The sequence below is a fragment of the Saimiri boliviensis genome, chromosome 4 (assembly GCF_048565385.1).
Source record: "Saimiri boliviensis isolate mSaiBol1 chromosome 4, mSaiBol1.pri, whole genome shotgun sequence".
Classification (NCBI taxonomy): domain Eukaryota; kingdom Metazoa; phylum Chordata; class Mammalia; order Primates; family Cebidae; genus Saimiri; species Saimiri boliviensis.
The window spans coordinates 150,254,376-150,266,689 of record NC_133452.1 but is presented as its reverse complement, the minus strand read 5'-3'; the positions used below and the strand labels follow the sequence as shown (position 1 = coordinate 150,266,689).

General features: G+C 41.2%; 1 protein-coding gene across 4 annotated transcripts in view; it reads right to left on the bottom strand.

Moving 5' to 3' along the window:
* Window positions 1–5,491: 5,491 nt before the first annotated feature.
* HIVEP1 (HIVEP zinc finger 1) overlaps window positions 5,492–12,314 on the bottom strand; it is a 145,401-nt gene continuing 138,578 nt past the window's right edge. For all 4 annotated transcript variants that reach the window (XM_074398435.1, XM_074398436.1, XM_074398437.1 and 1 more), the window contains exons 8-9: window positions 8,820–9,331; window positions 5,492–7,202 (exon numbers count right to left, since the gene is read on the bottom strand). In XM_074398435.1, coding sequence (XP_074254536.1) covers window positions 6,024–7,202; window positions 8,820–9,331 — 1,691 coding nt within the window. In that variant the 3' untranslated portion in view covers window positions 5,492–6,023. The remainder of the gene's footprint in view (window positions 7,203–8,819; window positions 9,332–12,314) is intronic.

Below are 12,314 nucleotides of genomic sequence, written 5' to 3'. Positions count from 1 at the left end.
TATTATTTCTGCTCTGTTGCTCTCCCTAGGTGCGTACTTAGCTATCATGAGGAACCCTCCAGATAATCCTATTTCCAGCTCCTCTCACAGGGGCCGCTGTGAACTTGGCCTCAGAGCCTGATAGCCTCAAAATGTGCTCTTTTGTCTGTATCTTGTTCAAGCCTGGAGTCCGATAATGGAGGACGCTCCCGGAATGCTCTGATCATGAGGGTGTAGAGTGTGGTATTACATAATGCTGAAGTAATGGATTTCTGGCTGGGCGTGGTGGCTCATGCCTGTAATCCCAGCACTTTGGGAGGCTGAGGTGGTAGGATTGCTTGCGATCAGGCGTTCAAGACCAGCCTGGGCAACACAGCAAAATCCTAGCTCTATTAAGATAAAATGATGACTAAGTAACACATTTCTACTATCCCTTAGATTATGCTTTTTCTTGGGAGAGGGCGGGATGAGGGTAGCACATACCGAACTTTGTAGGAAGCAAAGTGCTGTTTTTCAGTACACTTACATTTTCAATCCAAGTGCCAGCGCTTTTGCTTTCTTGCTAAATTGTCTTATCCATATTCAGCCTATCTCTCCACTTGGTTGAATCTTCTTGGACACTGATCCTGATCCATTTGTGTCATCATCAAATGTCTCCTATATTTTATTGAGTCAGCCCACTAAAAAGAAAGGACACTATGGCCAGCTTAGCACTGAGTAACGTGATTGTTTCCACCCTCCTCTGAATTGCTTTCCTTTCCTCCTTACTTTTCTGTCCTATGGAACTGCCTCATCCTCCCGTAAGTTATGAGCACATTAGATAAGGAATGATGATGGTTTTTGGAATCCACAGCCCATGCTCCTTTCCGTATAGTGCTCCGACCCACTGAGTGCTCTTTCCACTTGACAGGCCCACCATAAATCCAATCCATAAAAATCCAATCTTTAATATCATCTTTAAATCATTAATATCCCATCCTTAAATCAAATCCATAGTATCACTGCGGCTTTGTCAGATGCCTTGCTAAATCCTAAAATGGTGTCTGCTTCCTTAGTCTCAATGGCCTTTCATGTTCCCTATGGTTTGCTTATGTGTTAGGCTGCTGTATCAGACCATCCTGGTTTCAAATCCAAGCATCCGCAAAGCAAGGCTTCATCACAGCTGTGAGTTGCAGCCTCTCCACCTATAAAAAGAGGAGATAATCCTTCCTGCTTGAAATGATTACATCAGATTATAGACAGCACGCAGTAGGGATAAACATGGATTCTCTTCCATTGTGCTTCTGTCTGTTCTGTCTCATCTACTGTCTCTGCAACCAAGTCCCTTCAAGGCCATATTTAAACGTTTCATTCTCTTTGAAGCACTCCCTCATCAACTCAGCCAGGAATTCATCCTTATTTGCACTCCTCCTGCACTTGGTGGTACCTTTTTTTTTTGCCATTCAAGATACCTTGCATCTTGGTCACTTACTTGTCTTCTAGAAATTAAGCTCCTGAATGACAGGTATCATTTAATTTGCATTCTACACTGTTGGTGCACAATCAACATTACTGAATGTCTGAGTGAATCTTCTCTTCCATTTAGACTGGTCCTGGGACACGTTCATGGCTTAGACTTCATGGCTCTGCTATTTTCGTTCTGCTCCTCGGCATCATGTCTGTTCTAAAGTCCCAAATCCTATACCTCCTTCAAAATACAGCAATCCCCAATATACGCAAATCATTCTTTAGTTTATTAAGACAGTAACTTTATTAACTGTCATACATTTCAAAGTCTGTGGTTTCTGTGATGTGGTCTATTATCACATTCTAGTTTATATGGTCTGTCGTAAGCAGGGATGCTCCTCTGGGGTAGAAAGTGTACCTTCTAATTTCTTTTGGAGTTAGTTGGTACTTAAATTATTAAAGGATCTTGGATGTCTGAGAGTTTTCTTCAAACCCTAGCCTGATTCAGTAGACAGTGAACACTTAAGAGCAGATAATGTCTCTTTTATGCTTTCAGTGCCTTCCACAGAAACTTTAATGCAAGATTCCAGATAAACCTGTGTGTGCAAAGACTGGGAATCCAATATATTTAAGTAAATGCATCATGACTTTCAGATTACAGATGTTCCTTGGGGTTACATCAAAAGTATCCAGTAAGTCAAAAATGCATTTAGGCCAGACATGGTGGCTCATGCCTGTAATCCCAGCACTTTGGGAGGCCAAGACAGTAGATCACTAGAGGTCAGGAATTCGAGACCAGCCTGGCCAATATAGTGAAACCCCGTCTCTACCAAGAATACAGAAATTAGCCAGTGTGGTGGCGTGTCCCTGCATTTCCAGCTATTCAGGTGGCTGAGGCAGGAGAATCGCTTGAACCTAGGAAGCAGAGGTTGCACTGAGCCGAGATCACGCCATGCACTCCAGGATAGGGAAAAGAGCAAGGTTCTGTCTCAACAATGAAAAAAAGCATTTAAATATTATCTAACCTACTGAACATGGTACCTTAGCCTACCCTACTTTAAATGCGCTCACTTACATTAGCCTACAGTTGTACGATATCATCTAACAATTATTTATTTAAAAATAAAGTCTAGCATATCTCGTGTAATGTACTGAATACAGTGCACTGTTGAGTGTTTGTGGTTACGATCATGTGGCTGGTTGGGAGCTTCAGCTCCCTGCCGCTGCTCAGCATCATAAGAGATCAAACCACATGTTGCTAGCACAGAAAAATATCAAAAATCAGAGTATGGTTTCTACTGAATGCTTATCACCTTCACACCATTGTAAAGTTGAAAAATCACTAAACTGAACCATACTAAGCTGTAAACCATCTGTATGTAATTTACAGAGAAAAACATTTTACTGTTTTTGATTTAAACCTTCTTTCTCTTTTTTCCCCCCTTGGTAATGACAGAAGGGAGTTATTGCCACTATATTATTTATATATATATGTGATCTTCAGCTTTGATATATTTATATAAAATAACCTTCTTTGAATATTAAATAGGAAATTTAACATTTTAAGTCATGGGAAGTCACTTTGAGAGAAGATTCTTAAGGTGATATACATCCTGTGTTTAGAATTTATAGATGGTTTTGAAACAAAATTAATAAAAATCACCTTTCTGGTATTACTTGAAGTTGACTGCAAAATGTAAGGTGAAAACAGAAAAGTCAAAAAGAGCCCTGATGTTAGAATTTGAACTGGCATGCATCAAGATCTATTAACTATCTTGACAGTCTTCCAACAAAAATAATGATTATATTCCATAATCCTTATAAAGTGCTATCATTTAAAATTCAGGTCAGGGATTAACTTGTAAGAAGTGTGTTATGTATACTTTTTCTGTGAAAGGAAAATCAAGTTTATATTATGAAAAAAAAACCGAGAAATGAAATTTGTACATTAAATACCATCAGTTAATTATTTTGGCTTAAACTCTAGGGAATGAAAGTAAGTTACTTGAATGCCCTTGATCTGTTATAATAAATTTTCAGAAGCCAGATATAACAATCTTTGATAACTACAAAAACGACCTTTGGTTCTTCTGCTGTTTTTTCCAATATTTCTGATGATGGCATTGCAGTGGATTCATACAAGGTATTGAAATTGTTACACATTATAACTTTCACCTGTTTTGTCAATAAATTATCAAAGAGATTTACTATGTCACTGCACCCTAGTTCTCTACAGGCTTGGGTCTCCATGCATGACAGTGCAACAGAATAAAAGTAAAATGTAGTCCCACTAGTTCTCTGAATTACATTATTTGCAAGTCGTTTCTGTTTGGGAATATCAAGTAGACACTGCTCCTTGGGAAAAGATGACTTTTAGAGAAATAGCACAAAATTATTCCCTTGTCTATTTCGTGCATGTAGTTTCCAAATGTAATGGCTTAGACTTTGGTAGTATTTCCTATATAGCTGCATATTTCAAATACTGGCAAAATACTTGGAAGGCCACAATAAAGCCTGAAAGTTGCTAATATTTAAGGTATGTGGATAATGCATTGAATTTTGAAAAGCCCAAAATAAGAATCATGAAAAGTACAAAATAAGAGTCAGGTGCATTTATAGCATTAAGAAAATTTCAAGGAAACGTCGACTCATCTCACAGCACTTAGTCTTTCAGTGTAGGAATTTTTTAAATTAAGAAAATTCTATAGTAACAAAAAAACCTCAAAGCTAAAAATTCCAAGCATCATTTGTGAATTTAGAGAGGTAATCTGTACTTAAAGTATGATTATGGAGTTAAGAATGTTTATTAGACTGCTTTAAAATTTTAGGCAATAAAAAGTTAAACTCACAACACAAGGTTAAAACATTAATTTTGAGAAATTGGACAGATCACACACCTCATTTTCAACAACTATTATTGATAGGGCAATGCAATCCCTAGAGCAGAAGTTTCCAGAATTCTTTCCAAAGTTATCTCAGAATATAAAATGTATTTCTATGGTTTCTGAGAGAATTTTGTTACTTAACCTGCAGAAATACGTACATGTAAATTGAAGCATGCATTTAAAGCATCACAGATCCACCAGAGCGTTCTAGCACCGCAGCACACCTTGGAGATCCTAATTTAAATAAGGATAAGCAAGTTGAAATGCCAGATGTCTCTGCAAAGTCACAGACGTGAAGCTGGGTTGGCTGACAGTAGGTCTCCAAACCTCTTAGTAGATAGGCTATCCCTACCTCCCACCCCACACACCATGTTGTTGTCTTACCTACCTTATGTCTCTGCAATCTTTGTAAGCAGGCCTTTAAAAGTGTGAAAACATTGCCTTAGTAATGTGCTAACGATTCAAATTCCAACATTAAAACAACTTTCTCAGAAACCTGGCATCTGTAATCATTAATAATGCATATCACTGCAGTGGTAGTTGAGGGCTCCCCATACCCCCTCATTTTTCTGAATAAGGATGGTTTAAATTTCTAGGACAGGAATTAGTAATGCCTAGAGTTACTTAAGTAACTTAGAAGTCTGAATTTGGTTCTTCTGCAACTTGGGCTCTCTGCAGTTCAGTTCCGGACAGAGCTCTATGCGTGTCACAGGACCAAGGGAAAGAAGAGCCCATAGCTCATGAACAGATCTGGCAACGGAGCCTGGGAATGGGGTTACATGAGTCTCATCTGAGCCAAACTCTAAGACAATGGGTTTTAACTCATGTTCCCCAGAAATTTCCACACCCTCATCTAGAAAGGTTGCCCATTTTAGGCTACGTGCTTTATGTACTTACAGTAAGTATTCTTCCCTATTTCGTCTTCTAATAAGAACTGTAAAATGACTTCTTACAAATAAGAAAAATAGGTCTCTCAGTTGTATGGATTTTAGTTACAGTTTCACATAATAGAAAGGCTACTAAAATCTCTGTTTATTTAAAAAACACCAACCACCACCACCACCACCACCACCACCACCTAAGGGTTGAGGAGAGTGTGGAAAGAATGCAGCCTAGGGCGAGTTTCCAAATGCAGACCACTGATCACTGGATGATGTAAAGAAGGCACAACTGAGCAATGGTAAAGTCAGTAAACAATATTTTACTGGAACATTTCATAGCACAGAAAATCTGAAGTGTAAAGTTACTGCCTTACACAAGGAGGACAGACCCATTTTCAAAGACTAAGATGAATACAATAAATATGGAGTTTACATACTAATTTATACACAGAAACTCTGCCCCATAGCCATAAAATTTATATTCAACAGTGGAACATATAATTTAATCATTTGATTTCTTTGACAGGTTTTCCTTACTAAACACAAATAACTACCTGGTTTTCATGTACATATATAATATATTTTTATGTATATAGATATTCAACAATCTGTACAGTTTCTAAACATAAAGCTCCTAAAAGGCACGATTGTCTATACAACATGTACAAAAATGGCTGGAGCTGACACAAAACAACAATTATTGGTCAAAAGTTCATGACTGCACAAAGATTAGTCATGAGTTTATGCCAGAAAAATGTGCTTTAAGGAAAGGAGGGTTTTCAAAGAAACCTTTAAGTGTTACTTAAAAAAAAGCAATAAAAAATAAAATCCATTAGGTTGCTATGACAAGCCTGTCCTCATCATCATCACTGCTCACATCGCTGAAATGCACAGTGGGCTGCCTCCGGGGCAGTGCTGTGGGCCTGGGCACCTGCCTGTCTGGAGAGAGAGTCTGCTGGCCTGAGGTCTTTGCAAAAACTTCAGCTTGTGCCTTCAGCAGAGGTTGTGACGTGGACACTGGCTGGCCCTGTACAGAAGTGAGTTCGGGCTTGGGCTTCATGTGATTTGCCAAGGCAGCCTTCTCTGTGCCCATTTGACTCGGGCCATCAAGCCTTGCCTGGTCACCTGCAGGGGCAGGTGGATTCAGAACTTTTTTTGCATTTTCCCGCTGGACTTCAGGTGACCCCTGAGGAGACTCGGTCCTGCCAACCTGGTTTGCACCGGCTACAGAAGTCTGCTTGGGTTGTGTCTCGCACACTTTGCTTTGGGAAGCTGGCATTTCAGAAGCTCCCTGTGCATCCACGGTTACTTGACTGACCGAGGGGATTAAGGTGGGCAATGCTATGTTCAAGATCTGGAGACCTGGAATGTGTGCCTGAGGGGCAGGGCTGCTTTGTGGGGAAGGGTTTGCCGTCAGAACCTGCAGTCCCACGGCATTCAGAGCCAGTCCCGGTGGATGGACTTGTGGGGCCATATTGGTGTTGGCTAGGCCTACAATGTTGACAGTTTCCATGCTTAACGAGGGGAGCGACTGCAAGCCTGGGGTACTCAGGTTCTGAAGGCCTGGCACGCGGATTTGGCCGATAGGAATACATGGCACAACATTGCTTAATTCAGTCACTCCAGCGGGGTTTGTCGTGCCAGACACTTCTGTGACCGTATCCCTGGGAGTACCCAAAGTTCTGTGGACGACACTGACGGCAGGGATCGTGAGCTGCACTGGTCCAGCCGGAAGGGGCACAAACGTGGAGTAGGTGAGGCCAGTGGGTACCACATGGATCCCCCCGACTGGAACCATATTATAAGGTGTCCTTGATTGCTGCTGGGAATGCAAAGGAAGGTGGCTAAACAAATGAGTCTGGGGAGAAGGCAGGCCTGGAGTTGGCTGTAGGGTTATTTGCTGCTTCTGTTCTTGAGGGTCCGGATGTGGCGAGGCCACAGAAGGCATCCCCGCTGCTGTCTGGGTGCTGTGCTCGGTGGCAGCAGGAGGAAGTCTTACAGATGACGGGCTCTAAATGATGAGAGAACAATCCTTTTATGACAGATCTTTCCTAGTCACTGAGCTATGACGCTAGTACTTAATCTACTTCTTCACAAGGAGATAAAAGTATGTATATTTGCATCGATAAAAATGATGTTTGTGGCAATGAAATTATTTTTTGATTTTTAAAAATAAACTTCCAACTAAAAAATCTATTACATCTTTATTTTTTTTCTTTTCTAGTAGAAATAATGGCAATACATCTTGTATGGTCTTTTGCATGTCTCAAGCAAACTTCCTGGATTTTGTCACACTGTACACAGAGAATAATCCTGAGAAGTGGACACAGCTATATTGTTGGGCTGTCATTTTTGTTATTCTTTCTGTTTCTGACACTACCAGCTCCACCCTATTTTAGAGATTAAGAGTTATTTAGAAATTGAGAGATCTTAGTTGGCTGCGTCAAGTCAATGGGGAAAAAAATGAACCCAATAATTATCTGTGAAGAGGTGTTTCTAAGAAAAAGGTCTCCGGATATTTGTCTATTCATTCGCAAGTTTATGAAATGTCTGCTGAAAAACAGATTTCCAGGCACTGCTAAGTATCTGAGAGGGTTTGGGATAGAGACGCTTACAGCACAGGCAGCCAATATTAAAGAAATGAACTGTAACCGGACGAAATAAATCCAGCCCATCCTCCCTTCCACCCAAGATTATTATCTAAATATTAGCCTTTTCTTGATAATAACTATCTATATTAAAGAGCTACATTAATTTACATATTAATCTAATTTATTAAGGTAATTTAAACATCAGTGTAATATAACTAAACTATAAGAATTTAGACAAGTCTGTAGAAATCCAAGCTTTTATATAGTCTTATTTTTTCTCCAGTCTTCCCTAGCAACCTAAAATCTGCCACAATTAGAAATAAATCCTACTGCAATATTCAATACATACTAGAAGTAAGAGAACTGTCAATGAGAGAAGAATGTATTCCTCCCAGAATTAATCATTTGTCACGAAACAGCCAGAGGTAGAGCAGGGACTCACAGCGCAAGGAGCGTGACTTTCTGGAGGCCTGTGTCTGCCCTGAACTAGTTCTTGGGCAGAAAGCTCTCCCAAGCTGCTGCAGCAATGTGATCATTCAAGCAAAGTGAACTTCTTGATGTGTTTTCAGGTCACATTAACTTTGCCATAGAAACTGGTAGCTGTCTTGCCAATGGGGGCAAAGTCCAACATGTTTGGATAATTCATTGAAAAGCCATCATCATATCAGCACCAGTGGAAAAACAGCTCGGAAGGAGCCAGTGGATAAATCAGTTGCGGGACTTGTGTTTGCCATTGTCACATATGTTTGTTTGTTTGTTTTAATTTCAGAAATTTTTCAAAAAGCCAATAAAAATAAATGGGTATTTTTTCAAGAACCATTTGGTTCTTTCACAGATTCACAATAAAATACCTCAACTGTTTAGCATACTCAACTAGACTCCGAAGGGTCAAAATGTCCTCTGCCCTTAAATACCAGAAAAAAAAATAAAGCCACACAAACTAATCTGGCCTAAATAAATCACTTAGGTGCATTATTTCCTTAAGCCATTAAGCTCCCATATTTAATAGGTTAAAAAGAAAACTGCCAATCATTTACCTGTGTTACAGCAATAGCTTTTCCTGCTACAGAACTTTTCAGAATTTCTTCAGATTCAGGGTAGTCCACAGACATCTGATGACACGGGGACCTGGGTGCAGCTTCAGGGGACCTGGAAGTGTCTACAGACGGAATTGTGTCATTTTCATCTCTTGCGGTGCGCTGCCTGGCCTTCCCCGGAGAGAGTGTCTTTCTACTGTAGTCAGACTGTGCTGTGCTCAGAACGGTCATTTTGGTGAGCAACGCCCTGGGCAGAATGTCCATTGGGTCCGTGTGTACCCCAGAAAAGCCATCAGTGATTCTGCTGTCCTCATCAGCACTCACAGAGTCCTGAAGGCTACTTCTAGATGGGAGGTGCTGCGGGCTGGCTGTGACCGAGGGTGCAGCCGACAGAACTGATTCAGCCTGGCTGTCCTCGTCATCGTCTTCGTTTTCATTATCGTCCTCATCTGGGCCATCAGATTCTTCAAGATCATATCCAGACCGCTCATAACTGAATCTCTGTTTTTCATCTAATAAGAACAACCAAGAAGATATGTGATGGAATGCTTTGCAAGTGCACGAATGCTGTTTTTAAAATTTTTAATTGGCTTGGCAGCTCTGGGAGGATGATAAAAGACAAGAACCCTGCCCACAGCAAGCCTCTGGCCTGGCTGAGAAGGCCCTGGGGAAGGGGAAGGCAGTCAGCCATCAGGATTCAGAGGAGGGCGGCTCTGTGGGAAGGGCCAGGTCAGGGATGAGGAACGCCACACGACTCAGAAGGGGAAGGAGGCAGGCGGAGGGGAATCAAGAGACAAGGACATGAAGGCCTCTAAGATTGCACTTGAAAATCTTTAAAACACAAGTGAACTGCATAGAAAATTAATAGAGTTCAACGTAACTCTTTTCCTGAGCGTTTTCTCTATTTTGTATCTTCTTTTTATTGAACAAATTAAACACAAACCACTGATGGCTGTTGGTATTTATGAGCAAAATAAATTTTCTTCAGATTTGAATAGTATTATCGATGAGGAGAGAAGAGAAATGTTATTTGAGGAATGTGGGCCCTTTCAAATGACTGGGCCCCAGAGAGGCGTTAAGATGAGACAGCTATCACATCCTACTCCCCATGTCACTGAAACTGCTTCCCATCGCCACAGGGAGCTGTGAATTCACCTAGTAATGCGGCGCAGACATTCCCACAGTCTGTCACTTCGCCATGGGTGGGCGGTCACTAATCACCGTTACTTCTGTATATCAATGAGAAGCCCCGACAGAACTTTCTAGCAGTCTACTTGGTAACACCGTCCCCCTCCGCCTGCCCTCCTACCCCGGTTTGGTTTTGTTTTGCCTTTAAAAATCTGCCTGTAACAAAGGCCAAGCAGTTTGGGTGAGTCATCTGGGCAGCTGTCCTTACTCTGGCTCAAGCGGACTCTTTCAATCAGACTTGTGCTTTAGCTTCGTCCTTTGGTTGGCACGGGCATGTTTCAACTGTCCTTCATGTCGTCATATTCGCCTAACGTGTAAGCCTTCAAATTCACTAAGAGAGATGCTAAAATTTCCTGTCATTTTTTTTCTGTGGTATGCTTCAACCCATTTCTCACAGAGGGGGATATTATCTAAAAGTCGTGAATATCAGCCTCATAACATCACGTGAAACTGAGTTTAACAAGGAATCTTCAAGATGATACAGGAAATAGCTTCAAAATTCTCATAAGCTCATGTGGAACTTTTACACTCTTCACATTTTCAAAAACCTTGCAAATTAGAGGCTCTTTTCCACAGAAAGCTTAATAAACTTTAGTTATGGGGAGGAATGTCACTAAGATATGATAAAGGTGACATTAGACAATGTACAGTTTAGCTGTGATACATTCTGCACTTACAGGTATTTTTTGAAGAGGGAAAAAACTATAAACAGAGCAACAAGCAATAGGCTTCCTTTCCCAAACGGCCTAGATATTAATTTTTTACTACTTTTTCCTTGTATATGACAAAAATAAGTTCTTAGGGAAAAGTCTCAGAGGACCCATACAAAAGATCTGAGGGTGGTTATTCCTAGAGGATGAAAAGAACTTGACATTTTATATAATTTATCACAAATGTGTGCTACTTTTATAATTAAAAAATTCAAAGATGAAACGTATTTAGGTTTTTTTTAGCATGTGATTTCACAAGCCTTTTGCTTTTAGGGTTCTACTATTATGCTGTAAAATGAGTAATGAAATAAAATAATAACAATGTACTGAATGGCTCTCGGGGCCTCTGTAGAGATAGAATGTGTGATTTCTGGGTAAATGCCCAGACTCTTGCGTCTCAGCTACTTCTCTACCTTGCTTGATGTTTGGCATTCTAAAATTCGAGTCATCCTCAATTTGACTTGAATTTGCCACATCAGTAGCAAATTAGGTTTTTTTTTTCAGAGAAGTATCTTCTTTGAAAGAAAAATTTTTAAAAAGACTAGAGAGAACTGGATGACCGAAAGAACAAGTTACTGGAGAGAAACAATGATTTCATTCAAGGCTGATCTTGCTATAAAGTCTAATGAGTATGGGACTTGTTTAAACACACAAACGCACGCATGCACGCACGCGTGCATGTGCACACACACGCGCGCGCGCGCGCGCAAACACACACACACACACACACATACACAGCCTAACTAAATTTATGACTTTTTCCAAACCATCAATAAGCTGAGGTACCAGATAATCAACAGCCCAGTATCTTAAGGAGACACAAGTTTGTGTCTTCAAGGGCAGACACAACAGAACCCTGGTCAGAAGAGTCCTGCTCAAGCATCTGCTTAAAGTCAAGAGTGGGTTTGCCAAGACTGTGTGAAACCTCCGGGGGTTACATTCTCTCTTAGGACCTATGTCATGATCACCTCCCAAGTGCTTACAGGGAGGAGCGGTAAGAAGTGTCCACTGTGGTCCGGATACGGGGGAGAGAAGCAGCAACCATACAGGAGTGGCAAAGAGCTCCACCGGGATCCGTCTCCTGTCTCCACCAGGAAAACAGAAGACCTAGCCTGTGAGAAGGGCAACATACACGGCTGTCCTTAGGACACCAGTGAAAACACCGCAGTGGGGAATGGGAATAGGAAACACACTCACACACACACACACACACACACACAACTTGCCTCCTTTGGGAGGCACAGGATTCCACAGGAACCCCCGCAACACTTGGGGGAGTGAAGCACAACTGAAAAGGCCACAGCCCAGAAACCTAAGACAATGGTGCAGGTATGAGACTTAAACCCAACCGGAACAGAGACAGCACCCCATCCTCCTCATCACCCCACAATGCCACGCTAAGGGGCTTAGAATTACAGGTAACAAAACAGTGCTAGGAAAGAAACAGGAGAACAAGAATGTGCAGAGACCGCCTTTCTGAGGCACAGTGCAAAAGGAAGACCTAAAACTAGAACTGAACAGAAGACGTTCTTGTGATCCAACCCCCACCCAAAACACAAGGTATCTCTACAGGAACGTGAAGCCTCTGCTGCAGTGA